This window comes from Phocoena phocoena, chromosome 12, assembly GCF_963924675.1.
Source record: "Phocoena phocoena chromosome 12, mPhoPho1.1, whole genome shotgun sequence".
NCBI classification, from domain to species: Eukaryota; Metazoa; Chordata; class Mammalia; order Artiodactyla; family Phocoenidae; genus Phocoena; species Phocoena phocoena.
In genome coordinates, this window is record NC_089230.1 from 15,411,429 (window position 1) to 15,438,538 (window position 27,110).

General features: G+C 43.8%; 1 protein-coding gene across 1 annotated transcript; it reads right to left on the minus strand.

The window, feature by feature from the left end:
• Window positions 1-3,971: 3,971 nt before the first annotated feature.
• IYD (iodotyrosine deiodinase) lies at window positions 3,972-23,096 on the minus strand. The gene is made up of 5 exons (XM_065888948.1): window positions 22,919-23,096; window positions 12,633-12,824; window positions 10,476-10,635; window positions 5,952-6,108; window positions 3,972-4,154 (listed from the first exon to the last, which is right to left on the minus strand). The coding sequence occupies exons 1-5, from the start codon at window positions 23,094-23,096 to the stop codon at window positions 3,972-3,974; spliced, it is 870 nt and encodes a 289-aa protein (XP_065745020.1).
• Window positions 23,097-27,110: the final 4,014 nt, after the last annotated feature.

Below are 27,110 nucleotides of genomic sequence, written 5' to 3' on the forward strand. Positions count from 1 at the left end.
CAAGCAATCTTAACGTTTCCCTTTCAGAAGAGGATCTTTATGCCTTTCATCATCCTAATTCTAATTTCATCCATTTCTTCAGCCTTCCTTCCTCTCGGCACATTTTTTGTTGTATCCAAGTTACTTGTTTGGGGGAAAGAGACTTTTGATGCTTACTCCCATCTCAGTCCCCTCTTTTTCCAGACACAGGAGGATAACATTTCCTGACCTTCTGATGAGGCCATGTGACTTAGCTCTGGCCATTATACTCCAATAAAGATGTTAAAAAAGAAAAAAGTTAGCTCAAAAATCTCCAAAAAATAAAATAAAATAGATACAGAGGCCTGAGAGGAGCAAGGGCTATAAGAGAGCCTTCATAGGGCGAGTTTGTGACAAAATGTTGAGATGATTTACAAATGGGGACAATATATACCTTGGGAGCAGCTGTGGTATGTCGGTTAGATATATATTTAGAGAGAGAGACAGATGGGAAAGAGGGTTTTCGGTTTTGGAATCTTCCTTTGCTGCGTTCTCAAAAGAAGGCAGTAAAGATATTAATTGCTGATCTATGATTACTGGACAAACAAGAACCATCTGATGTTTCTTTGAATGCAACCCTACACATAAGTGGGTCAAAGGGCTGGGCTGTACCCCCATCACTGAGAGATCTTCAGGGAGCAGTTGTTTTGCTGGCTCCAGCTCCCTCTGCCCCGGAAGCTTAGTGAGAGTCTAGGACTTGGTATCTGAGGGGCAGACTCTAAACAACATTTAGATTTGCCCCTTTTTTCTGACACTGATTGCCATCATTGGATCTTACTATATGTCTCCAGTCTCTCTTCCCTGAAAATCAGTTTTCCAAGGAGGCTTTTCCTTACTATTAAATAGATCTCTGTTTCTAGACCTTCCTATTAAATAGACTCCGAGGTCCCATCCAGAGGCTCCCAGAACCCACCAGAAACAGCCAAGTCAACCTAAATCCTCAAAACAGCTCAGGCTCAAGCTGAGATGACAGAACACCTTTCTTTTACATTTTAAGATGATTTGTGCATTAAGGACAAGACTCTTAAAGGGTGTCATTTTATTTTTTAATTTTTGGGGTCAAATGTGCATAGCACATGGTATTAATGATAGTGATAATAGCACTAATAATAATATCAAGAGCCCAAAATTAACACCATGTGTCACCTGCCCTGTGCCGGGAACTACGTGTGAATCATCACACTCAATCTCCACAGAAGCCCCGAGGTAAGCACTGCATTTATCCTCACTTTACAGCTGAAGAAAATGAGGCTGAGACAGACTCAGTTCTCCACAGCCACCCAGCTGGGGAGCAGCAGAAGGGAAACTTGAATCCAGGCCCATCTATGCTGTGCTGTCCAGATTAAGAATTACTGGGCTTCCCTGGTGGCGCAGTGGTTGAGAGTCCGTCTGCCGATGCAGGTGGACGCGGGTTCGTGCCCCGGTCCGGGAAGATCCCACATGCCGCGGAGCAGCTGGGCCCCGTGAGCCATGGCCGCTGAGCCTGCGCGTCCGGAGCCTGTGCTCCGCAACGGGAGAGGCCACAACAGTGAGAGGCCCGCATACCAGAAAAAAAAAAAAATTACTAATCATTCCATCCCCCAAAGAGAAAGCTGGCTGGAGCACCCCCCAAATCTGTACCTTTGCAAATGTGTTCAGCATCCATGAGAAATCAGGGCTGTGTTTCTGGGTGGCATGATTAGAAGGTGACCAGATCAACCCTTTGCTCAAGGGCCCTAACCCATGTGATAGGACTTTCACTTTCCTCTCAAGTGGTTCTGTACTTGAACAACTGCACTCAGACCCCGACCAGTGTCCGGATTCCTTCTCCACCCCACACCTGGGGGCAAGGTTCTCCCGCACCCACAGCTCCTCAGCAGGGTGCCCTAAAACTAGCAAAGAGCTCCACGGGCTCAAACAGCTTCAGAACATTAGAAATAGAAGTTCATAAATATAACTTCAATTTCTTTGCACCGTGATGCCAAAGTGTTTATTGTTCTGCTATTGGAACTCAGAGTATCTTTTTCCTATTAAAAGCAACTTGAAGTACAGTGATTAGGTTCCCAGCGCAGTCCACATAAATCTAACAAGGCCACAATGTTGTCAAAACAATGCTCGTTTACCATAAAGAGTTCAGGACAAATAACTATCACAGTACTAATAATTTTTTTAAAAAGAATAGAAACAAGATATAAGAATGTTTGTATTTAGTAAAATGTGTAGACTTGGGGAAAAGCATGTTTAGAGAAAAGAAGATTTACGATGGAAGATTTCGGAGATTCTAAAAGAGACTCTGGGTGCTTCAGAGGCTGACACCACAGGTTCTTGTAATATCTAATTATACGTACATATTTTTAAGAGTTTTATTTCTTTTTCTTTTTCTTTGTTTTGGCCACCCCACATGGCTTGCAGGATCTTAGTTCCCCAACTAGGGATTGAACCCAGGCCCTCAGCAGTGAAAAGGGCGAGTCCCAACCACTGAACCACCAGGGAATTCCCTCTAATCATATTTTAAAGAGAAAAAAATTCTTCCTTTTCTCTGATACAGATTTGTCACCAGCTCTGACTCTTATCAATGACACTATTGATGGTCTTATCAATGCACCGTGTGACACACGTATGAAGAGAAAAGAGACGGGAGAGTTTTTCTGGAGGGATCTGAGTTTAAAACAAAAGTAGAAGAGAAAAAAGACAGTGGAAGGGGATAGAGAGGTGAGTAGAGTTGCCTTTGATGAGCAATTATCTGAGCTCTGAGTGTACCTGTGTGAGCAGTGCCCCTGGAAGGGAAGACAGAGGGTGACAGGTGAAGGGCTAGAGCTGGCAGTCCCCGCCCGGCACCCTGTGACCCCATCGGCTCCATACAGTGTGACTGCCAACTGGAGCAAAAGGATAAGTGTGTTTCGTGGGGGAGAGTAGAAAAGAAGGGGAGCACAGTTAGAACTCCCTAGTGTCTGGAAGACAGTTCCCTTTAAGAAAAAAAAAGCAAGCCCTGATTTGTGTGTTCCTGACAGTTGCCATGGTGTAAATACTCCCACCATGGGCAATTTCAAGCTGCAGATGGTTTAACAACTGGCTCACAAAATTCCTGAATATTTAACCATCAGCTTCAACGAGCTGGTGCGAGGCAGCTGCGACTCGCACTCTGGACTATGCGACTAACCATCTATGTGTCCAGATGGCGGCCAGTCTACACAAGCACACGCTGTTCTGTTCTGTGCTTGTGATGTTTTAATTATTTTGAAGGTTACTCATTAAAAACTGGCAGAATAGGGGCTTCCCTGGTGGCGCAGTGGTTGAGCGTCCGCCTGCCGATGCAGGGAACGCGAGTTCGTGCCCTGGTCTGGGAAGATCTCACATGCCGCGGTGCGGCTGGGCCCGTGAGCCATGGCCGCTGAGCCTGCGCGTCCGGAGCCTGTGCTCTGCAACGGGAGAGGCCACAACGGTGAGAGGCCCGCGTACCTCAAAACAACAAAAAAAAGTACATCCTTGCCTAAAAGCCACCAGAAAGCAGGGGGCAGAATACTGTTTGATCAGTCTAAATTTAAATTTAAAAATCATCACATAGCTGAATTCTTGGGACTATATTAAATTTTCTGATGACTCTTTCCTCTTTGAGTTTTTAAAGAGTGAAAGAAAAAATCACCCGTGATTTTTCTGGAACAATTAAAAAACTTTAAAAACCAAGGGCATGTTCTTAGCAAAAATTTAATGCATCTCCAAAGTGGATAAGAAATGGAAGAGAACATACCTCTTCATCTCTTACTTTGTATGGTTCAGCTAATCACAGTATCGGAAGCAGGGCTTCTCAGACAAGTGCTGTAGGAAGTGCAAAGGTTTCTTCACACACACAGAGGCCAGCCCTGTGGAGTGGAGTGCCAGGAACACCCAGGGAGAGAGCAGCCTGTACTCCCAAAAGGAACAGGAGAAAGGAGTGGGGGGCATCACCTTCCAGCACGTCCCTGCCTGTGTCCTGCCTACACAGTCACCATGATCTGATCCAGAGGTTTCCGTGCGAGGTCAGGCACCGTGGCCTCTTCGCTGGGGTACCCCACGGGGAGCAGTATTAGCAGCTTTTCATTTGCAGGGCGGTTCAGGAGCACCCTCAGACGGGGGCCACAGTTGAGAGGAGTGGTCGTGACAGTCACCAGTCCCGCGTTCTGTAACAGGAGAGGAAAAGAAAACGTTTTAAAGTCAGCAGGCAAAATCCCAGCCTGGGCATGTTCTAATCCCTATAAGATTTGCTTGTCCCATCACTTCCCTGAAGTTGGGCGGCAAAGAGACGACCAGCTTGGGCCATGGTGTCTTGAATCCTACCTGCCCTCCTGGACCTCCCCAGACCCCACCTTCTCTTAACCAAACAGTGGGAAGCTTCTCAGAGAAGAAAATACCAGTCATTTTCCACTGATGCTTAAGAAATGGGAATGGTTATTTCATGGAAAGAAATTTGGGGAATCCAACTACACCAAAGGAATGGAAAAACAAAAGGCAGTTCCTGTGGTTATATAACCAACAGTGGAAGCAGAGCGTCATCCCTAGCTGAAAATACCTATGTCGAGTGAGGGAGGACCTAGTGGCCCAGAGGTATGTAAGAGGTAGAGGAAATACTCCACCAACCTCTTCCCAGCCCCCTTGAATAATAAACATCCAATAAAAATCATGTGTAGCTTCAAGACGCTTTCCCAGTTGGCCCTCTCTATCCCCCCTGCTTTTCCCGTCAGATGCTCATTGCTAAGCCTGGACCAGAAGGAGGTTCTGGAACTACCTTTGGGAGTCAAGCACGCCTCCAGTCTCTGTGCAATCTGCCCAGACAAGGGCTTCCAGAAGATTCCTTCCTCCTCCACAAATCAAGACCTACACTCAGACTTATGCCTTACAGAAAGCTAGAGGGCAGCAAACTCCACAGTATGTGGGAAAAGTTGCTGATTGGAATGCACAGAAGCCACAGGTGAAGGGAACCCACGGCAAGCCTAAACTGCTTCTTCAGGAACCCTATCTATGACGGGGACGGTGCCCTGCGGTCTGACGTAGCACAGCAATTCCTTTATCTGTTACAGTCGGGAGGTAAATAGGATGCCAGCTCCTTTGGAACAGTTTTTCAAGTCATCTAAAAACATATTCCTCTTTTATGTCACAATGACTATTTTGCAAGTTTTCAGCAAACACATTTTTCTTTGAGGTAACGAGGAAGCACATAGTTTTTCGGAATCCACTGTCCCTTGAAAGTAGGCTCATTTGCTCTTATAATCCTGTTTGTTTTATTTATTTCACGTGTTTATTGTCACTCTCCACCCTCTCCCAGTACCGCAGTCCCCACCAGAACGTATAGTTCACGAGGTGACTATTCCTGGTGACTCCTGGGGTCTGCCACATAGAAGGAGCTCAGAAAATATCTGTTGAGCGAATGACTTGAACCATGTGAAAGGCAGACCTCAATCCTGCTCTGTTTCACACTTAGCGTGGCTGGAGCTACTATGTAGATGGAATTTTTTTAAGCACAGGGACATCTTTCTAATGCAATACGATGTAAACTCAACTTCTGAGGACAGGAGCTCTATGATAGAGTTCCCCTTATAGCTACCGAATCATCCCACTGGCTCAGACAACAGTAAACACAGCTGAGAAGCCGGGCCCTGGAACTTTCAGGCTCTGAAGCTCTTCATGTGTATTTACTAAAGCCCTTAAAGCCTCATGTCGTTACAGATGAAGGCAAACACAGCGACCGTTTTTTGACGGCCTTAAATAATGTTATAAGTAAATTTCCAGGAAGGATGCCAGCTTGTTTGAAATATCATCCTCACCAGTCCAGGTTTCCAGAGGCAGTTTTTACATCAGAGTTCCCTTACTGAGGAATCCCTGTCCCTGAACTAGAAACTCAGCTGAAATTTGCAAATAAAACCACAGTTGGCCCCCAAGTATTAAGTCTCTCTCTTGGGCCCAGTGGGAGGGTGACGTACCTGCAGGGCAGCTAGGAGGATGCCACACGCGATGGAAACACTGATCTCGTTATAGTAGTGGAGCTTTTTCTTGCCGTTTGCAGCAAAACCGTGTACTCGTTTGAAAATGAGAATCAAAACAGGCGCTGTGTCCAAGTACTCCTTAATCCAGTTGGTCCTAAAGGGGGAAAAAAAGATATTCAGAATATTTTCTCTTAATGGTTTTTTTGTTCCCTGTTTACCACCTTATATACATTAAAAATAGAAACATTTCCTTGTCTTTTATGTTTAAATTGAAAAAGAGTAGGATTTTTGTTCACGTCTTGTTTACCTTTTTCTATCCCAAGTCTATCTATCCCAACAGGTATTAATAAGGGCCTAATATAGCAAGACACGTGAAATGCTGAAAGATACAAAGATAGATCCTATAACCCAGAGGGCAGTAAGCCAAATTTAGCAAACTAAAACCTGGTAAGTGTTGTTAAAGAAATATAAGACAAGGGCCTTAGGAGCCCAAAAATAAAATGGTAGTTTTGAATAAGATTGTCAGAATATTTCCAAAGTTTCTCTTGAGGCGGGGCACTGAAGACCAGCTAGAGAAGGGGCATTGGGAAGGGCAGCCCAGGGAAGAGATGAGCAAAGGGCAGAGTCAGAAGGAGAATGCTTGGCCGGACAGGGAATTTCAGAAGCCTGGTAGGCTGGAGGATGGTGTGCGTGGTGGGGCACGGGTTGGGAGGCTCGCAGTTTTCATACAGATTTTGCAGGGTCCTGGACTTTGTTCAGCGGGGGATGGAAAGTTATCACAAGCTTCTGAGCAGAAGCATCACGCAATGGGATCTGTTTCAGAAAGAGACGGATTGGTGTGGGCAAAGGACCAGCTCAAACGGGACCAGATAGGAGACAAGGGCAATGGCCCAGGAGAACTTGGGGAGTTGTAGAGGCAGGAGCTGACAGATCGGCACAGGAGTGCACAAGGGAGAAGAAAATGGTGACAGTGAGTTTGAACCAAAATTCCAGGTGGGCAGATGGTAACGTTCTTAGCCTAGTTATGGAGAAAAGGAAGGAAACTTTTGTGGGAGTGGGAGATAACTCACAGGAGGTATAAATGTTGAGTTTCCATTTTTATTTTCCAGATAAGAGCATATCTTTCTCTGTTTCATTACCCTGCCCGTACATTTTGGCAAACGCTTCACTCTAGCACAGATTTTCAAAGGAAAGATACTCATACAATGCTATATATTGGAATTTTTCCTTAGGGTAAATTATGTCATCAATAAGCAAGAGATAGTCACCACTCATTTCATTCTTAGCTTAGTTATGCTTCCTTGTTTTAAAACACATTAAACCCACGTGTGTATTTTCTACAGTTCCTTGTACACTGCTAATTTCTATACATTACATTCTCAAAGCTACTTTACCATACTTCAACCAGCTTATTCACATTTGACTAGTATCAATTCTTTTTCTCTTTACAAAGTGGGAGAATGTTAATAGTTTACCAAAAAAATCTGGAGTCAAGTAGCTTTGCCACGTTGGGCAACCACTCACCTTCTCACAGCTCAGTGCCCTCAAATGTAAAATGTACTATTGTACACTCATCTCAAATGGTTATTGTGACAGAAAATCAGTCCACGTAGATCAAGTGCTTAGAATAGTACCTAGTACACAGTACCATGTATGTGTTAGCTAATATTATTATTATTACTACGTATCATTTTACAGTGAATAATCAAAACAATTGTTAAATATGAGGTGAAGAATAAGCCATTTACTAGGTCAGAGGCAGGTTAGTCATGTTTACTAATCTTTGTACTTCTTTTGCCTAGGCATACATTGGTAGCTAGTATTTTGGGTTTGTTCAGTTTTACAAGAATGTATCGTGACATCATATTAGAGCTAATAAAAAGATAGCAACGTGCCGAGGCCTGTTAAGAAAGGATAATTAGCACCTTCCACCTGGGGTGAAGGGTCTCACGCCAGCAGCAGGAGAAGAAGGCTTGACGGGGAGGTTGGACCAGATTGTATATCAAGCCTTTAACGACAGCTATGAGTTTCAGAGTTGACTCAGACTGGCTATCAGGACATATGTTCATTTGTGATGCAATTTAACAAACAGTTATTTCATTACCTACTATGTATCAGCACTGTGCTAAAATATAAGACTTTTTTACACTGGAGGTCCCTGGACCCTAGAGACACTCTCTATATATCTCGTGTGTGTGTGTGTGCACGCATATTGTCTGCAGAGAAAGTCTATAATGTTAATTGGATTCTCAAGAGTATCTTGGTGTACCACAAAGGTTTCTAAAATATGGCCTATAAAATGAGAAGAAAAGTAGGCCAATAATTAAATAACTATGTCATAATGGCTATTTTAAATACACGGAAGGTGTGTATTAGGTGCTTTGAGCAGAGACAAGAGAGCAACTGATGCTGCCTCCTTTGGGGAGTGACGGGGCTGGCAGCGTGCAGACACAGAGCACAGCATCTCTCTAAGAAGAGAGACTCAACTTTACCCATCCGTTTTTTCTCATGAATATGCAATGAGATTTACATATTCATCATGAATATCCCGCACATATTCCACAACACAGCCATAAGTTACAACGCCAATAGACATCAATTTCAACAGGGTTTAAATATCTCGGGAAAAAAATTGTCCTCTGGGGCAAATAAATGAGACAGGAGTAGGACTAAGAGGCCATCCTTCTCACCACCCAGCCCTGGCTACCAGAGAAGAAGTCCCACTTTACTCCACGAGACGGAGATCCCACTGCATTTTCTTAGGCTTGTGTCACAGTGGGTATTGGATGGCTGGTGCTGGAACTGGCCGCTAAAGGCCCAGAGCTGAGAGCCAGAGGCACGAGTACCTCTACATTCTACGTGCCAAGAACTCGAGCTGGCTTCCCCTCAGGGCCTTCTGAGAGGTCAGGACAAACATCTGTGCCCCATCCCTCCTGATGCTCAGCCTGAGAAGGGGTTAGAAGGGAAAGGAGATGCCTCTGTGGGGAGGGCAGTATTTGTAAAGAGGACCCTGTGACCCGCGTTTTAAAATGACAAGGCTGAGCCTGTAAAAATTGAAAGTGACGGTGCTAACTACAAAAATGACTGAGAAATTATGGAATCCATCCTACATATTATGTAGGGTGACTGGTCCTCAATGGGAAAAGTGGGATTAACAAGCATAGTTAGCTGTAGTTTCCAGAAAAAAAATGAAACCTCGCACATGTCTACCGAAATATGCTGAAGTTTCATGGTAAAGCCAGTTACACTGAATTCCAATCCGCTTCTTCCCTGGAGATAAGGAAGCCAGCAAAGTTACTAATGCCTAATGAATATTATGCCTCTACTAAATTTGTACTTTTACTAAACATGTACTAAGATGAAAGCCTGCTGAGTGAGATCACGCACAAGACTATTTATAGGAAAATGTAATTTACGTCACTCAAGATCCTGAGAGGTATTTCACAATTTACTAATAATTATTTGGGTCATAGCCTATTTATTTACCGGGTTCATATGGCCCTTACTATGTGCCATCACTGTTCTAAGTGCTTACAAATTCATCTAATTTTCATAATGAAGTAGATACTAGACTTATTCCCATTTTACAGATGAGGAAACTGAGGCACAGATAGGTTAATAAGTGGTAGACCTCATATTTGAACCCAAGCACTCTAGCTTCTAAGGCCCTACTCTTAGCCTCTATCTTATTTAATCCTGATACCAAGTTTTTAACATTATCGTTTTGGGTGAGAAAACAGAAGTGTGATGGTTGATTTTATGTGTCAACTTGATTGGGCCACAAGGCACCCAGATAGCTGGTTAAACATTATTCTGGGTGTGTCTGTGAGGATGTTTCTGGATGAGATTAACATGTGAATTGGCAGATTGAGTAAAGCAAATTGCCCTCCTCAACGTAGGTGGGCCTCATCTAAACCGTTGAAGCCCTGAATAGAACAAAACAGGTGGAGTAAGGGAGAATTTTCTCCGTCTACCTGACTGTCTTTAAGCTGGGACATCAGTCTTCTCCTGCCTTTGGACTCAGACTTGGACTGCAACTTACACATTGGTTTTCCTGGTTCCTAGGCCTTTGGACTCAGATTGGAACTATTCCATTGACTCTGCTGGGTCTTGGGACTTCTCAGCCTCCATAATCACTTGAGCCCATGATTTATAATAAATCTCTTTCTCTCTATGTTTCTCTCTATCTCTCTGTGTGTCTCTCTCTCTCCATTGATTCTGTTTCTCTGGAGAAACCAGACTAGTGCACTTAGAGGGAGTAAGCAAACGCCTAAGGTCTTGCAACTGGAAAACCAGAGCTAAGATGTGAACCCAGATGGGATTCCAGTCGGCATCCCTCACCCCTGTGCAATACGTGTGCTCAAGGCAATTCAGCGGTGAGGCCTGAGTTAATTTCCATTATTTCTTCCACAGGTAAAATGAAACTTTTTAACACCTAAAACAAAACCAGAAAACTGAAGTCATAGTTATTTCATTTTAGGAAGCCAAACCAAACAAGCTTAATTCTACCCACTTTTGTACCTCAGTTTCTTCAGGTCTGAAACCCATTGAGGTCCCATCCTCTTCAAGTAGTTTATTTCCTCTTCCTCCTCAACGATCTCCCGAATCTTATGCTTCACGTCTGGGTCCTTCACAACCACAAAGGTCCAGGGCTCTGTGTGGGCCCCACTTGGGGCTGTTCCTATCACCCATTAAATTAAAATCAGAAATTAAAACTGCAAGAAAAATCTGAGTCTGTTAATTAAGAATAAACGTAACTCATAGTTGCTCAAAATGAAGTTAGATCACCTGACACACAAAATGCCTGGCGGTAGCCTCTGGGATGTTGCTGCCAGGCCCATTTTGTTCAGCATCTCTGTCAGGGTCTCCAAACCAACTAACTGTGATCAAAGCCAGTAGTTCCTAGGTTTGGGGAATTTATCACTGCTTCTCTAATCATGTGAGAGAAAACATCCCTAGGCACTACTCTGTGACCAATAAGGGAACACAGATGGGAAGCTCTGATAGCCAAAAGCCTCCAAAATGCTGTTTGTTTTGATATTCTTGAAAAATGATCAAGTCAGGAAGTTTATTGGAAATGGCAAAATTTAAATGGCAAATGGTTTCAAAAGGATCTCCAAAAGGCAATTGAACTATAAATTGTTTAGTGCCTATATCAAAGTTCTGAGTGTGGCACTGTGGGGTTTGTGGCCCTGTTGTGAACACATGAGAACTCTTGGCCCTGGGCACTCAGACACACAGCAGAGTGTCTTCCAGCTCTCACAGGTTTTGGGAAACCTCAGCCCACCCTTGGATCAGTCCCAATATCCCGGACAAAGCTTCATAGTGCATCATGGGACCCAAGGAGCTTAAGTTCCCTTTAAGATTCCAGCCAGCAGCACTTCCCTGGTGGTCCCGTGGGTAAGACCCTGTGCTCCCAATGCAGATGGGTTCGATCCCTAGTAGGGGAACTAGATCCGACATGCATGCTGCAACTAAGAGTTCACATGCCACAACTAAAGATCCCACATGCCACAACTAAGACCTGGCACAGCCAAAATAAATAAATAAATAAATATTTTTTAAAAAAAGATTCCAGTCATGGCCTGGCCCAGCTCCTGATCTGGGTGTCACCCCTCTGTCCTAGAAATGGCTGTTTCTAGAAGTAGACCACGGTGACCCACTGGTGGTATATTTCAGAAGCAAGTATTTCTTTCTTCCTAGTGAGTAGTTCAGTGGCATAAACTCTACAGGAGGGGTCTCAGGCCTGCCAGCCTTGATGAGTTTTTCATCCACCAGTCCCCGTGGTAGAGAGGGTATGATTGAACTGTGAAATGCAAGTCAAATCTAAACATAAAGCCCAAATTTCTGAACAGAGGGATTCCAGTTCACTTTGTACACGTCATCTGTTCACTAAATATTGGTGTCACCAAACACAAGAAATAAATTGCCCCTTAATGTTTTCAATTATGCCAAACCTCTCTGAATGTCATATACACACACCCACATATTTAGATACAGATGTATACACAGAAGAAATTTAGTAACTGCTATTAGTTAGATAAAGGACTCACCAATCTAGTGTGTTTGTGTTCTTAACTGAAATGAACTGTATTATTCTTACTTCCTTTTAATTTGGGCAATGGGTTTATAATAGTCATGCAATAATTTCTGCAAATGAACTTTTCTTTTCTGATGTATAATAATGTGTTCAGAAATTTTCATTCTTCAAAAATTTTATAATGTTGAATAATTTCAGAAGTTTTGAACTGTTGTCACATCTGCTCCTGAGAAGTTTGTAATAGTTAAAAATTTGTAGAGGGCTTCCCTGGTGGCACAGTGGTTGAGAGTCCGCCTGCCGATGCAGGGGACACGGGTTCGTGTCCCGGTCCGGGAGGATCCCACGTGCCACGGAGCGGCTGGGCCCGTGAGCCATGGCCACTGAGCCTGCGCGTCTGGAGCCTGTGCTCCGCGACGGGAGAGGCCACAACAGTGAGAGGCCCGCGTACCGCAGAAAAAAAAAAAAAGTTTGTAGAAAGTGGAAATCGTCTTGTGCCTGGCAGTCAGTCAACACCTGGGTAAGACTTTACAGGTAAACATATCATTCCAGGCTTTATTCCCTGTGTTTGAACTTCAACATTGCTCCACTATTGTCACTTGTAGCGGATGTTCTCAAAGACCCACTGTGCACTTACAGACCTGCTGCTTTGATGACATTATCAATCACTTCCATTGGGACTTGCTCATTACTTATGAATCTAACAGACCGTCTCTTATTGAGAAGTTCATAAAATTCCTGGGATCTCTTAAGCATTTCCTTCTCAGGATACCGGGTGTGGGAGAATGGGATGTGTTCCACCTCTTCCTTTGACACTTGCCAGTCGCCAGCGTCTGCCAGTAAGAACAAGGTAGACAGCAAATTAGAGGATCTCTCTTGGTCGTGAAGGGGAATGCAATATGCCCCTCCCCCAAAATATGTGTCTTTAGCATAAGAATTGTTTTGAGTTGACTATTTTTAGGAAACACAGACACAGGAGAAGTTTTGAAAACCCGAGTAGAAGGTACCCTTTTGTAAGAGGCATTTACATTAAGGAAATCTCTATTTGGAAGTGTTTCCCCCTCTGTACCAGGAAGAGAAGGATGATTCTAAATCACAAGAAACTCTTGTCAACAGAGGTGTGGACTTAAATCTCTATAACAATCTTACCCTTGTTTGCTCTGCTTTTCCTGACAACCTCCCCTAACTGGGTCTCCCCAGTCCCCAGTGCCTTTCTTCTGTCTTTATCTGAAGATGGATTAAGGTGGTGGCTAAGGCTGTTTGGGGGAGTTACTCAGTTTTCCTGGATCTCTCCCATGTACACAAGAGATATACATGTTATTAAGCTTCTGTTTGTTTTTCTCTTGTTAATCTGTTTTTATTATGGGGGAGTGGTGTTCTCAGCCAGAGAAAATTATTTTTACTCCCTTATAGTCATAAGGTGGTCACTGGGGAGAAGGAAATAAAGTTCTCAAAATATCTGTAAGGTTATAAGCTCAAAAACATCAAGAAAAAATGAGAAAAATAGGTCTACAGAATCCTTAAACTCTGATCTTGACTGTCCTTCAAAGCCCAGACTGGTTATAAATCAAGAAAAAGAAAACTTTTACGTACATAAAGATGAAAAATGTAAATTTCTGTTAATGGTGAACTAACTTATTTGAAACAATCTCCATTGGCTGAAAACCACTAAGATCTTTTTTTTTTTTTTTTGGCCAGATCTTAGTTCCCCGAACTCATGCCCCCTGCAGTGGAAACATGGAGTCTTAACCACTGGACCACCAGGGAAGTCCCCTGAAAACCACTAAGATCTTGAAATAAATAATTTTTTATAAAGCCGTTTTAAAATCATTAAGTTACTGACAGCATAGTGAGAAATTCCCAGGCCAAAAGTGAAGGGAAAATATGATCCTGCAGAAGTAAATAAGCACAGAAGCTGCATTTGCCCTGATAACATCTGCCAATCCCAATATATTTGAATTTTTATTTTTATGTTTTCAGGGATCCAGAGGGACAGAAATCAAAGCCCAGGTCCATATATGATAAGAAGTCTAACAAGCTGGGACCCCAAGACTACATCCTTAGAAAAACTAAGAATCATAAATAAATCAGGGACTTTCCTGGTGGTCCAGTGGTTAAGACTGCACTTACATTTCAGGGGACATGGGTTCCATCCCTGGTCAGGGAACTAATGATCACTCATGCTGCATGGCACGGCCATAAATAAATAAATCAGCCCCCAAGAGTTTATAACATTCTGATGGGTCCTGCCTCAAACTTGAACTTGGAATAGTGTGGTCCTGCCTGAAAATACCCCCATTACCCAGCAGAAGCAAATGCCAACATATAAATAATTTTAAGGACAATTACCAGCAACACATAAAAGACAACCAGACACACAAAAAGAATATCTTGAGCAAGAAACAGCAGAATAGGTTTTTAAAAATAGAGTCAGACACCAAATTCTCCAAATATTGGAATTATCAGACTCAAAAGATAAAACAACTATGATTACTAGGTTTAGAGGGGAAAAAGAAAAGACAAACTTATATAAATCTGTAGGGTACAGGAAAAGATGAAAAGTGACATAGAACATATTTTAAAATAGAACTTTTAGAACTGAAAAATAAAATAATAGAATTAAGAACTTGGTGGGTGGGTTTAATAGCAGGTTAGACATACCTAAAGAAAGAATTAATGAACTGAAGACAACTCAGAAGAAAATATCTAGACTAGAGCAAGGAAAGACCAAAAGACAGAAAACATAAAAGAACGATCAAGAAAAAATAAAGCAGAGCCAGAATGTTCTAATATACGTGATGATAGTGACAGCAGGAGACGGGAAAGAGGATGGGGCAGAGACCATATTTGAAAGAGAATATCTGATATGAAAACCTGATGAAAAATGCCAGATCTACAGCTTCAAGAGGCCCAGTAAACCCCACACAGTATAACAGAAAAGAAGCCCACGCCTTTTATAATCAAATATAAAATCTTAAAATCAGCCAGAGGAAAAAGAAAGATTCCCTTAGGAAGAGGCCCGGATGGCTTCATGAGGGAGTTCCACCAAACACTCACAGAACAATTATTGCTAACTTTTCTCCAACTCTTCCCAAGAATAGAAATAGGGGACACATCGGCCACCCACTCATTCTATAAGACTAGCGCACACTTGCTACCAAGCCTGACTAGGACATTAAAAGAAAGAAAAGCTACAGGCTCAACTTTCTCATAAATATAGATGCAGAAAGTCCTAACCAAAATATTAGTAAACAGAATTCAACAATATATAAAAAAACAATACACTTTGGCCAAGTTGGGATTACCCCAGGAATGCAAGGTTAACTCAACATGAGAAAAGCAATGTGGTTTGTTACGTTCACAAGCTAATAATTTAGATTGTTTTAAACCATTAAGGTTTATTTGTGTGCATGTGTATGCCTTACCTGAATTATTATTGTACCACCTAAACTGTGTTTTTAGAAAACTGCATGTAATGCTATCACATATCTTCATCATTCACAACCACCCAAAAGCCAATGAATATTTGCCTGATATAATGTATATCCCATGCCTTCCACTGTGTGATAGAAAATAATTAGTTGTTACTTCCTTCTTTGAATAGGTACAAATCCACTTTGATGCCATAGATTAACTGATGCTTTGGTTATGATTCTGATTCTGGTGACATTTACTAAAGGATTTTCACTTCCAGTAATGGTTATTTATGTAATTTACACCAAACCTCCAAAGTAAAGAAAGCTAAAATCCTTAGTAAAATACATTTAGAACATTTTCTTCTAGGTACTGAAGAGCTAATCTGTGACTGTAGAACATCACAGTCAAAATCTGGATGAAGGTTAGTACCCACAGGGGTAGATCGGCACTCAAATGTCCAGAGAATATTTTCCAATTACCTAGAAACCGCCATGAGGCTGAGCTGAGATAAAAGGATGGTGACCAAAGTCAAACCCCCAGGGCCATCCAGGGCCTGAAGATTTATGTTACAATAGTAAGAGTAAAATGTAAGTAATCCAGCCCTGGTGCCTTAGAGCCTAAGGTAATATCCTGTGAGTGATCCAGGGAACCGTAAGCCTTGAGCTCAGATTAAAGTTGCCCCAGAGTGTTAGAATGTTGCTCTTCTGACAGGTGAAAATATGAATATTCCCTGGAATAAGTAACAGTATCCTAGACCTCAAAAACATTTATATGTAATTTTCCAATAGAATGACCAGCAAAGAAGTAATTCCCATAAAATTCAAAATAATAGTTACTTCTATAGGGTATGGAAGAGGTTGTTACTGGGAAGGAACATATAGGGGTTTATGGAGTACTGGAAATTTATATTTCTTGATCTAAGTGATAACTATGTAGATTTTTGCTTAAAATTATTTGTTAAGCCATTCATCTATCTTTTATACACTTTTCTAGTAAGATATTACATTTCACAATTAAGGGTTTTGTTTTTTTTTTAATGAGAAGGCCATAGAAACGAACTACCAAAAACACCCACAAGGGTAGTTCAACTGACTACAACTGTTATATTGATTTAAGGACATCTGAAAAAAAAAAAAGAAAAGACACTTGACACTTTCTTAATGAGATAAGAGGATGAGAGATGAACCATCTAGGGAAGGTGGGACAAAAGTAGAAATAGGAATGAATGGGCACAATTAACTTCTCCTGACCACGCAGCAATCCTTCATGGAGCCAGAACTATAGCGTAGGTTTCTTAACTCCTTAATCAGTGTTTTTTCCCCCAATACAGTAATCCGTAATCCCCCCTTATCAGAGGTTTTTCTTTCTCAGGTTTCAGTGTCCCATGTCCAGCTGTGTTCTGAATATATGAAACGAAAATTCAAGAAACAAACAATTCATAAGTTTTAAATTGTGCACCATTCTGAGTAAGATGATGAAATCTCATGGCTGTCCTGCTCCATCCCCCCACCACGTGAATCATCCCTTTGTCCACGTATCCACCCAATTAGTCACGTAGTAGCCTCTTGGTTGTCGACTGTCAGGATACTGCTTATGTTCAAGTAACCCTGATTTTACTTAATAATGACCCCAAAGCACATGAGTAGTGATGCTGGCAATTTGGATATTCTCTTACTGTGTCTGATTTAAATTAAAGTTTATCATAGGTACATACGTACAGGAAAACACTTAGGGTTTCAGGCATCCACTTGGGGTCTTGGAACGTATTCCCTGAGGATAAGGGAGGACTGCAGTAAATGTCCAGTAGGCAAGAGGGAACGCTCGTGAAAAGGGGACTTCAAAGACACTGAGAACCCAACCTCAATACCAACAGGGACCATGGTTAGCTCATAGCTAGGACTGAGAAACTTCTTTTTTTATGCTTTACTAGCCGGGGCAGTGGGGACCCACACTGTATACATTTTTTTTAACTTTTATTTTGTATTGGAGTACAGCCAATTAACAATGTTGTGCTAGTTCCAGGTGCACAGCAAAGTGACTCAGCCATACACACGTGTATCCACCCCCCGCTTCAAATGCTCTCCCCGGCCAGGTTGCCATGTAACGTTGAGCAGAGCTCCCCATGCCACACAGCAGGTCCCTAATGGCTTGAGGAAGTAAGTGTGATGGGACAGTGGCAACAGCTATCAGCTTTCTAGCAATCCACTCTGAACCGAACCCAGATGTCATCAGTATCAACCCCGAGCCTTATTAAACGTGTCAGCAAAGACTTCAGCACCAGTGATACTCTCACGCCATTTGTCATGAAGTCCGGCAACCTCCGCAGTCAGTAAGTGGAAAAGGAGCCAATGCATGCAAGGTCTCTTTAACTTCGGGTCCCTTCGGCATCTGTGTAAACTAAAGGCAGCCAAGCCGCATGACGGGCGTTTCTGCAGCAGCTGAAGTCCAGGGTAGGCACTCCTACTCTAGCAGAATGAAGGGGCTGCTCCCTGAGCTTTATCAGCACAGCCTTATCTCTGAGCACAGCAGACAAATGGTCCCAACCACCACTGGGCTGGATTGTCCAGAAGGGCTATCTAAGCAGAGCACAGGGGCGCTGCTCTTCCTGGAGCCTCTCCCAGAGCAGAAAGTCTACACTTGGCCTGGGGAAAGGGGACAGGCTGAGCCAGCTGGGAAGGAAGCGCCAGGGGATCTCAGGGCAGTGAACCGATAAAAAAGGCACAGCTCTCCCCTTCCTCTTGAACTCCTGACTGCTCCCAAGGCATAAGCCCTCACCAGAGGGAAGACAACAGCCTCTGTTCCGCAGCTGTCCCGCCTCCACCCTAGACCAGCCAAGCAACGCTGGGGGATTCATTCAAGCTGTGGAGCCCACATATCCTAAAATAAATGCACGCTACTGTGGTCTGCTTTTAATGTAAGTGCTGTGCCGCCACACATGGGGTTTGCTGTTGACACCAAGACCAACACGCCTTTTATCACTGCTTTAATGCCAAGGAATCCTAAATTGCTCCGTAATTAGGTTTAATGACCAAGTAATTCTAGGCCATGGCTATCTTTTAATGTTTAGCTTAGAGGCATTTTTTCTGGCTGCATCTCTACGGGAATTGCTTTTGTGTTTTTGCAGTTCTACTTCAAAATCTTTGCAAATGGACCAGATGTTTTCCAGCTATGAAACTACAAGGCCAGTTTGTGTCATGTCACCCTTGTTCCCTCCCTGCAATTTTTGGGGAGGCTTGAGCACCGGTATTAATAAGGCTCAGGGTGACACGGCTCTCACAGTAGACAGATTATGAAGGTGGCAATGAGAGCAGCTTCAAGGCTCAACACCGGCTCAGAGAACTCCTCCTTCCCACTGTTTTGGCCATCGTTCTGCTTCCTACGTGGGCCTCTCAGCCATTCAACTTCCTGACTGCAATATAGACCCACTACCTCACTAGCAGCAGCAGGGGGGGCTTGGGGGCTGGGGAGTCTGCGGATGTCCAGATGGAAAGGCCTTGAAGAAAGCAACGCTATCCCAGGTGAAGTTGACAGAACTTGTTTTCTGAGCCCCTTTACCTCTCGTGGTGTCCCCGGTGTCTCCAGTGTTCTGTACTGAGCTTCGCTCTCCCCAGCAGAACCCACCCAGACTTGATCCCAAGGACAAATCTCCATTCAAGTCCTTTCCTTTCCTTAACCTCCTCTCATCTGAATTTGAATTTACCTGTCCTTTGTCCTAGAACCATAATGTCTTACAGGAGCCCTGGTAGACCAGCCTTTTAAAATTAGCCATGCAGAAGTATGCACACGTAGGTGAGCCAAAGAATGATAAAATGCAAAGATGAAGCTGAGTTTTTTGCTTCCTGGGGCAAAGGAAAACTGTGCTGGTCATGAGTGCTGCCCTTACATAGTGTTTTTGTCAGTGGTGTGCTGGTAAACCAGCTCTCTGAGAAGAGGGAAAAAAGAGCCCTGGTTTATAGCACTTGCCAATTTCCATAGAGTAAACACTCCCATGATGGCCCGATCTCAAGCTATTGGCAATTGAACAAATGGCCCACAAATTTCCTGAACATTTATCAGTTGGCTCTCGCTAGCCCCATAGGCTAGCTCTTGCACACCACTTGGTTGGGAAGCATGGAGTTCAGTCATTTGTGGACTTCCAGGCATGTAAGAGGGTTGATATCATCTGCAGGAACAGTGTTACTTGGTTGAGACTGTTGTTGACTGGTTGGCCCTCAGAGGGCTGGTCCTGGAGTGAATCCATCTCTGATTGGTTGACTTGTTAAGCTTTTACTGAGACGTGTTGTCATTGATCCAATGAACAGGTTCGAAACAGCTGCCTATGGGTATATAAAAATCTGTCCTTGCCCAAGTCCGAGGGAACATTTTTATTCTCAGGTGTTGCCCACACCAGATAAAAATTTTAACAAAGGCTTTTTTAGTGGTCACTGGGACAATCAAAATTTCAGTTAGAATAATAGCTTCTGGATGGCTAGTGAAGCTGAGTGAAGAAAATCCCCACTAACATTAAAATGGACACATCTTAATAAGATGTGTTTCCTGTATTTTTTCTCCTATTTCCAGTTCCGTGAGCTTTCATGAATCTGGGCCTGACTAGAGAATTTTTGTTCAGTATTTCCCATTCATTTTAGGGAAACGATCTGAGGTTTCCACTTTAAATACCAGTCATTTCTCCTCCTCAGACCTCTGCTACAGATAAACAGGGAACTGAAATGCGTTAACAGGATGCCATGTGTGGCTGGTCCCCAGAGGAAGTCTGTGTCTGACTTCTAATCCGCATGTCTTCTCTGTACCCCCGACCCATCCCCCCACCCCGTCCCCCCACACAGGCTGATTCCTTGATCTATGAATGTCGAATAGGAATTCTTTGTGAATCAGAGATGGCGGAGGCTAGAGTGGCACCCATATATTCCTTAACTCACACTAGAATGGCCCACAATACTTATTTTACTGTTTTGTCCCTGACGGTTAATTTTCAAAATGGTTTGAATCTGGTATCTATTTGCTGTTATCAACACCATCTCATGTTTCCTTGGTAATGGAATCCCTTCTCTTCTCCAATTATACATCCTCTCTGAGACTGTGTCCACCCACCCAATGGTTAAGAGCAGGGACTTGGGTGGCAGAGGACGCTGAGTTTAAACATCAGTCCTTACCTACCACCTGTGCGCCTGTGTGACCTCAGTAAGAATCACTTATGTAAACAACAAAAATCCCAACAAGAGACTGTGAACTCTGCACTCAGGGAAGATTTGCTCACGGCTGCCGAGCAGCCACTATGTGTTCAATTCGTTTCTCTGTGTGAGGAAGAGAGAGTGGAGCGGCAGAGGATTAAAAGGGAATCAGTAGGTGGAGAAGCAGAAGGGGGCCATACAGCTTTGCTCTCTGTTCCCAACCTTCAGGCTCAGCCCCAGGTCCCTGGTTCCCCACCAGCCTTATCACCCCCTCTGTATCCCTCAAACTCTTGGGTCTTCAAATCCAGCGGCCTTTCCTCGATACACACTACCTCTGATCTCTCAGGGAATGTTTAACCCTGCTGGCCGTCTCCTGCCCCCTCTGTTCTGGGTCATTCTTTTGGAAAAGCAGCCTAGTGAATTGCCTGTAGGCCTGGACTCTGGAGCCAGCCTGCCTGGGTCCTGACTCTACCACTAATTGCTTGGGCAGGTGACTTAGCCGATTTGAGCCTCAGTTTCCTTATCTGTAATATGGATATGATAATAGTGCCCGCCTCACTGTATTGTCATGAAGACTAAATGACTCACCATATGTAAAAGTGACATTGGATACCGGAAGCGCTATGTGACGGCTTGCTATTACTACCCCGGCCCTCCTTTCCCACGTCTTGTTTTCTGAGTCCATTCCTTCCAGCAGTTCCTCTTATCTGAAGGTGTCCCCCCAACCCCGGCCAAGTTCTAACCTCAGCCTTCTCTCTAGCAATACCCCCCAATGAATTCATTAGTTTTCCAAGTTCCAAGCATCACCCCTATGCTGCTGACTCTCCAGTCAGTGTCTATGGCCTGGATCCCTCACCTAGAAACCTCCCTGCCTTTCTGCTTCAGTGGGTCACTAGCCTCTCGCATCCAACACGTCCTGCACTACATTCAACAGCTTCCCCTTTAAGCCGGATCCCCTTCCCGCACCCACCGATGACAGCTGTTATTCTGATTCCTCCAGTCTCCAAATCGTGCCCACTTCTCCCTCTGTTCATGTCTAATTTATTACTAGACCCTACTGTTCTTCCTTGACCGTCCCTCTAATTCACCCCTTCCTCTGCAGCGCACTGGCACCACCGCCCAGCCCATCATTACTGGAACAGATCCTTACTCAGCTTCACGGTGGGTCTCGTGCTCATTCAACGGAAGTGGTTCTCAACTGGCATAATTGGCATTCGGGGTTAGTGGGGGAGAGTAAGAGGCTGCCCTGCTAGGAGGCTGCCTGGATTTGCATCCTCCTGGGCAGTACATTCAGCATTGCTGACTCCCAGCACTGAGTGCCAACTCTATACCCCACCCCCCAATCCTGAGGTTAGGACAACTTAGAACACACACACACACACACACACACATACTTCCAGGTGGCCTCTGTTGGACAGAGGGAGGGTGGAGGCATTACTACCCCAGCTGAGAGTCACTGAGCCTCTTCCAAGTCGAATCCATCCCACAAACCCACCTCAGATAAACCTCAAACACAGATTACTCAAAGCTCCTCCAGAACGTCTCCCTTCCTGCCTGCCTCCTTCATCACCCCTTCTTTCTCAGGTCAGCCATGCCCCGGCCCGCCCTCAATACCCCACTTCATTTTCACCCCTCCCCTGGTCAGTACAGTCCTTCCATCTTCTTGACATCTTTCCCTGGGGTTCCGGACTCAGGCGCTTCCTGTTCCTCTTAGCCTCCTAACCTTTGTATTCATATCCTAGTAATCCCCCAGACCTTGTTCAGCCTTTTTCTAGCTGCCCCACCAAACCCCCAAGCCTTCTCAAAACACCTTACAATCAGTTCCACCCAGTTCGTCTCTGTGTTACTCTCTGTCGTTTGCCTGTTTATGGCCTTGTCTACTGAATTGGACACTCAGATTGGAGGGCAGCAGCCACTCTTATCTGTGACCCTCAGGGTTGGTGCAATGAAGGGTAGCGAGCCCCTACGTAGATGCCCCTTTTTTATTCCAAAGTTCTTGATCAAAACCTGACCACTTAACCCGCAGCCCCCCCAGCCTGTGATGTGCCCCTTCAGAAAGATTTGAGCAGCCTCAGAGGACTGGAGCCAGGGAAAATGTCGCCCCCTCAACAGCTTTTTACTGAGGACCCAGGAATAAGGGAGCTTGGTGCCAGCAGGCGACAAGCGGACCACCAGAGAGAAATGATGTCTCTGTCACACACTGATTTGTTTACATGGCAGAGGCTGGTGATGAAACTGACCGGCCTATGTTTCTTCCTCTCCCTAAGCCCCACCATCCACTTGCCCTCATCATAAGAATACAGAAGTTGGAAACCAAGCAACATGGCCAGTGTCTTTACCTTCTTCCAGCTGGTGGACGTCAGTGCTGTCTTTCAAGTCTTCATCCACCCAGGGGCGAGCCTCCGCCCTGGCTCTAGGCTCCCCCTTCCTCCTCTGGGTGCCTCCATCAGCATTTTGAAAGATCCACACCATCAAAAGGCAGACAACTGCTACCAAGGCTGAAGTCAGAAGAAACATGGCGCTGAGGCTGATTCTGAATGGAGCCAATACTTCCGCGGCCGGTATTTAAACAAACAGGGACAGGAGTGGGGAATGCCGGGAGACAGAGTGAAGGAAGGAGAGGGGGGCCGGGGGAAGGAACAGAGTGAACTCGCTGACTCTGCAAGGACTTTGCAAAGGAGAAAAGATCACAGCCGTGTGTCCCGGGTGTGTTGTGGCTCTGGGAATGCACTGGTGCGTGAACTTTTTTAAACTGTGTGCTCTATCAATATATTCTTAGACAGTAATTGCCAGGATTTGAGGAAACACTTTAATGCACTAGATCTTACCAGCAGTGGTGGAAAGTGTTTACTCCTCCTCCTGTGGATTCTCTCTGAGAGCACTGTGTCTTCAACTGACCCGAAGCTAGGAATCACCTGGAGTTGGCCCCTTCTCAACCAATCTCCATGCCCCTTTTGAGCGATTACCAAATCTCCTGGGATCTCGTCCTGAGGTTTTGGAGACGGGGAAGGATTGCCTATCTCAGGCCTCTCACTCACATTTTGCCTTATATGTATCTACATTATTTGAATTTTTTTCAACCAGCATGAACTATTGTTTTCTACATTTTTATTGTGATAAAATATAATAATATCAATATAAAATTTACCATCTTAGCCCTTTTTAAGGGTCCGGTTCAATGGCACTAAGTACATTCACAATGTTGTACACCCATCACCACTCTTGCCCAAACTGCTTCATCGTCCCAAACGGAAACCCTCTAATCATTACGCAGTAACTACCCCCTTCCTTTTCCCACAGGCCCTGGTAACCTCTAACCCACTTCCTGTCGCTATGATTCTGACTATTCTCGGAACCCTTAAGTGCAATCATAGACTATATGTCTTTTTGTGAGTGGCTTGTTTCACTTAGCAGAAGGTCTTCAAGGTTCATCTATGTTTTAACAGGTATCAGAACTTCATTTTCATGGCTTAGCAGGGGCTATCTATTTTTCTAATTAAAAATAGATACTAGGGCTTCCCTGGTGGTGCAGTGGTTGAGAGTCCGCCTGCCGATGCAGGGGACACGGGTTCGTGCCCCAGTCCGGGAAGATCCCACATGCCGCGGAGCGGCTGGGCCCGTGAGCCATGGCCGCTGAGCCTGCGCGTCCGGAGCCTGTGCTCCACAACGGGAGAGGCCACAACAGTGAGAGGCCCGCGTACCGCAAAAAAAAAAAAAAAAAAAAAAAAATAGATACTAAATAAATACCTTGTGATATTTTTAAAGACGAGCACTCTGGATCCCTCATTCTGTCTGAGGCAGGACAAGACCCCACAGAGGACAGAAAGCTTTTACTGTCTTGACAAACCCAGTGTGACCTGGGACAGTGCTACTCAAGCGGCTTGTGCCAAAATCTAATCAATGCATTCTTCCTTTCCTTGACAAACTCTCTCCAAAAAAATAAATAAATACAAATGAAAAAGTCAGCTGGCCTAGGCAGCATGTCGTGTAGTGACATGGTTGCTTTGCCTGAAGTTCCGTCCTAGTGTGTGCTCTGTGCCTCGTTGTGACTGGTTGACAAGAGTGGATGGACTGCCGGTCCGCAGACCACATGGTGAATAACATTAGTCTAGAAAACACATTTTCCCAAGACACCCATGACTTTTAACTCCCATTGCTGATGGCGAATCTGATTATCCCTGTCCCTGTGTCCTTCTTGCTTTCATAACATCCCACAAGTGTATTTGCAGGGGAAGTCAAATGAGGTGAAAGAGAACTTTCCAGGAAAGAGACTTCCTGGGCTGCTGAGTGAGGGAACACAGCTTCTAATGATTCACACAAGCAACCTTCATCAAGCATTTCTCTCAAGTGCTCATTTAGCAAGTGTTACATCAAGTATTCAAGCTAAAGGCTTGAAATAGGATGTGCCTGTATCTGCAGCAAAATCTTATCTCAGCGCAAGTGCGAAGTTGGGGGGAAATTTTCAAAATATTTTTAAACCTAATTGGCCTCACCTATACACAATCCATACTCACTAATAACATCAATACCATCAAAGGGCATTTATTTTATATAGATCTAATGCCCAGAGGGCTGTGTGATGCAGAAGTTTATGTCACTATGCGTAAGCGCCGTGTTGATTCCTTATCTCCTTTATCCCATTTAACCCACAGGACGAGGCACTTTAAAAGAAACTCCACTGCTCTAGCAATTCCACTACTGGGTATACATGCAAAAGAATTGAAAGCAGGGTCTCAAAGAGATATTCGCACACTTATGTTCATAGCACCATTTTTCACCATCACCAAGAGATGGGAGCAACCCAAGTGTCCGTGGACAGATGAATGAATAAACAAACTACGCTATATAGAGACACTGGAATATTATTCAGCCTTAAAAAATAAAGAGGGAAATTCTGACACATGACGCAGCATAGATGAATTTTGAAGACGTTTGCTAAGTGAAAAAAGCCAGTCGCAAAGAGATAAAACTTGTACAATCCACGTATATGAGGTATCTAGTGCAGGCAAATTCATAAAGACAGAAAGTAAAACGGTTGTTGACTGTGGCTGGGAGAGGGAGAAAAGGAGAGTTATCGTCTAACGGGTGCAGACCTTCAGTTTTGCAAGATGAAAAGAGTTCTGGAGATGGATGGTGGTGATGGATGGCGGTGATGGTGGCACAACAGTGGGAATGTACTTAACACTACTGAACCCACTTAAAAATAGCAAAGACGGTAAATTTTATATTGTGTATATTTTACCCAAAAATATGTTTTAATTAAAAAAAACCTCCACTGCCCTGAAGAAAATGAACAGCTTATACACTGTAGCTAAGGCACGGTGAGTGAGTTAGAACAAGGTCCTCAAAGTGTGGTCCTGGATGCCCACCATCAGCATCCCCGGGTGATTTGTTAGAAATACAGATTCTCGGGCCCTACCCCTGACCCACTGAATCAGAAACTCTGGGGGTGGGCCCAGCACTCTGTGTTTCAAGAAACCCTCCAGGTGACTCTGACGCTTGCCGAAGTCTGAGAACCACAGGCGTCAAGAAAGGCTCTCTCCTCACACTCCCTACTTTACCCCAAATTCAGATTCTCTACGCTCAAGTCCTCTCCCCATCCAAAAGAGCAAAGTATTGTAAACATCAAATGTTTATTGAGACGTCTTCCTACGTGGTGTCTCAATAAAGCACAGAATGCTGCATATAATAAACTCCCAATAGATATAAATTCAAAGTTTTAAAAATGGAGGTGATGTTTTAAAAACTATATTAAGGACGATTAATCTGGTCACAAACTCAGGTGTCAATAAAGGCTGTGACCAGGAAGCTCAGTCAAAGAAGATATGGTATATATATAGAATGGAATATTACTCAGCCGTAAAAAGAATGAAATAATGCCATTTGCAGCAACATGGATGGACCTAGAGATTATCATACTAAGTGAAATAAGTCAGACAGAAAAAGACAAATACCATATGATATCACTTAAATGTGGAATCTAGAAAAAGGATACAAATGAACTTATTTATTTAAAAAAAAACAGACTCACAGACATAGAAAACCAATTTATGGTTAACAAAGGGGAAAGATACTGTGGGATAAATTAGAAATTTGCGAGTAACATACACACACTACTATACATAAAATAGATAACCAACAAGGACCTACTATATAGCACAGGGAGCTGTACTCAATATTTTGCAATAACCTACATGGAAAAAGAATCTGAAAAAGAAATATATATATGTGTGTGTATGTGATATATATGAATCATTTTGCTGTACACCTGAAACTAATACAACATTGTAAATCAACTATACTTCAATTTAAAAAAAAGAAGAAGAACCATTGCAGCCGTTCAGATGAGAGCTAACTGAGGGCTCATCAGGGGAGAAAACTGTGGGACTGGGAAGAGGAAATGGTGGCATAAATATTGGAGGTGGTGGAAGTGACAAGGTCCAGGCATGGGGGTTTCTAGAGCGGGAATCAAAAATTACATCCCTCCTTCTCCAAGCATATTCCAATATGTATTCTGTTTCACTCTTTACT